The sequence below is a fragment of the Chrysochloris asiatica genome, unplaced genomic scaffold, assembly GCF_000296735.1.
Source record: "Chrysochloris asiatica unplaced genomic scaffold, ChrAsi1.0 scaffold00084, whole genome shotgun sequence".
NCBI classification, from domain to species: domain Eukaryota; kingdom Metazoa; phylum Chordata; class Mammalia; order Afrosoricida; family Chrysochloridae; genus Chrysochloris; species Chrysochloris asiatica.
Window position 1 is genome coordinate 3,820,541 of NW_006408602.1, and position 1,965 is coordinate 3,822,505.

Genomic DNA, 1,965 nt, shown 5'->3' on the forward strand with positions numbered 1-1,965 from the left:
AATGAAACAAGTTATATGAATTGTTGAATGTAAAACTGATGATGTGCCCTGTAAACTTTCACTCAATCCACAATAAAAACCTTAAATTAAAAACAAAACAAAACTGGTTCACTATAGAACTATACTTTTAGACAGGTCGGTTTATATCAATTTTTTTATATCTTAACTGTGAAAGAGGGGATATCCTAGCTATCATTTATGAAAATTAATGAAAAGGTAGAAATATAACTTGATATTTTTGAATCTCTGTCTATTTTAGTGTAGGAGAAAGGACTATCGTTGTTGGGTTTTTTTATTTCTCATATCTGATTTAATATCTTAAAATTTTTAAGGTCATTTAAAGACTTTACATTTTTTAATCTTACTGAGCTCTGAATATGCAGATTGTTCATTTTAATGAATTTTTAAAGTTTCTTGTACTTAATGGAATAAAATATTTAAGTTATTTGTAAAATTTATATGAATACACTTCTTTAAACATTATAATTAAAAACTAGCTTATCCTAACTTAAAGAAACCGTGGTAGCTTACTGGGTTTTTAATGGTTGCTAGCCATAAGGTCAGCAGTTTGAATGTACCAGCCACTTCTCTTGGTAAAGAGGAGGCTCTCTGCTCCTGTAAAGATTTAAAATCTCAGCTGGCCTATACAGGATCTCTCTGAGTCAGAACTGACTCAGTGGCACACCACCACTCCTTCCACCATCCTAACTAAAGTGTCAACAAAAATTTTAATGCCCGTCAACTTTTATGTGTTTGCAAATGATGACTCTAAAAAATAAATTTTTGATTGTTTATATTTTTTCCTTATAGATGGATCCAGCATTAGAAAAACATCGAGAACAACTGGTCATTGAAGTTGGACGAAAACTGGACAAGGCTCGCATGATTCGCTTTGAGGAGAGAACTGGATATTTTTCTTCCACCGACTTGGGTAGAACCGCCAGTCACTATTATATTAAATACAACACCATTGAGGTATTGTACTGAATTGAACAAATGCAATAATATATTTGTTACTACAAACAAGTACTTTCTAGACCTCAATATACACTATTTAATGCAAAAATTTTAAAAGCAACTCACAGAACAATGCATTTTATTTACATAATTCAACAACATATATTCAGTAAAGGGAAACAAAAAAATCAGATTTTGAATACTGGTAAGTGTTACGTAGCATGCACTATATGTAAAATAGAATGTTAAATGATTTAGACATTGTCTGAGCACCATATGGAAACTTTCTGACAGCCGTCTTCCAGTCATCCTCATTGCCATTTTGCACCTGCTAAAGCTGTGGGTGAAGGCTGAATAGCATCAGAGAGTCCTGGTATAGTGCTGCAGGGTAAGCACTGGACTGCTAACCCCAGGCTGGTATTTTTAACCCACCAGTCACTCCTTGAAAACCCTATGCAGGATTACTGTGAGTCTAAATGGACTAAGCATCACTTACCAACAAAAACAACAGTAGCAGTAGCAGCGGCCGAGAGTGCACTTAAGAGGAAGCAAATAGAGAGGGGACAGAGAGCACCCAGCTTCAACCTGTTCCAGCCATCTGAGCGGCAGGAGCAACCTGACTCCTGTATCCCCCACTGTCGCCCTCCTGCCCATCAGACAAAGCCTGAGATGCACACCCAGAGCCTTGTTCTCTGCTTGTCCTACTTGTATGACATCCATGATCCAGTACTGCAAGACTCTGGATTTGAAATCTTTAAAACCACTTGTTGTTAAGGGCTGTCAAGTCAGTTCCAACTCATAGTGACCAGGTATATAGGGTTTCCACAGAATGGCTGGTGTGTTTGAAGCACTAACCTTGTGGTTAGCATCCTAGTGCTTATCCTCAAGCACTACAACAGTATTCCATAAATCCACTTGTTGTTGTTGTTGTTGTTAAGTGCCGTCGAGTCGGTTCCGACCCATAGCGACCCTGTACAGGGTTTCCGAGGGTATAAATCTTTACGGGAG

At 37.3% G+C, this 1,965-nt stretch overlaps 1 protein-coding gene across 1 annotated transcript in view; it reads left to right on the forward strand.

Annotated features, from left to right (window-relative positions):
* Positions 1-1,965, forward strand: part of ASCC3 (activating signal cointegrator 1 complex subunit 3) — a 476,917-nt gene that overhangs the window by 260,643 nt on the left and 214,309 nt on the right. Inside the window, exon 16 of the mRNA XM_006865855.1 lies at positions 811-975. Within this exon, the coding sequence (XP_006865917.1) occupies positions 811-975 (165 nt within the window). The remainder of the gene's footprint in view (positions 1-810; positions 976-1,965) is intronic.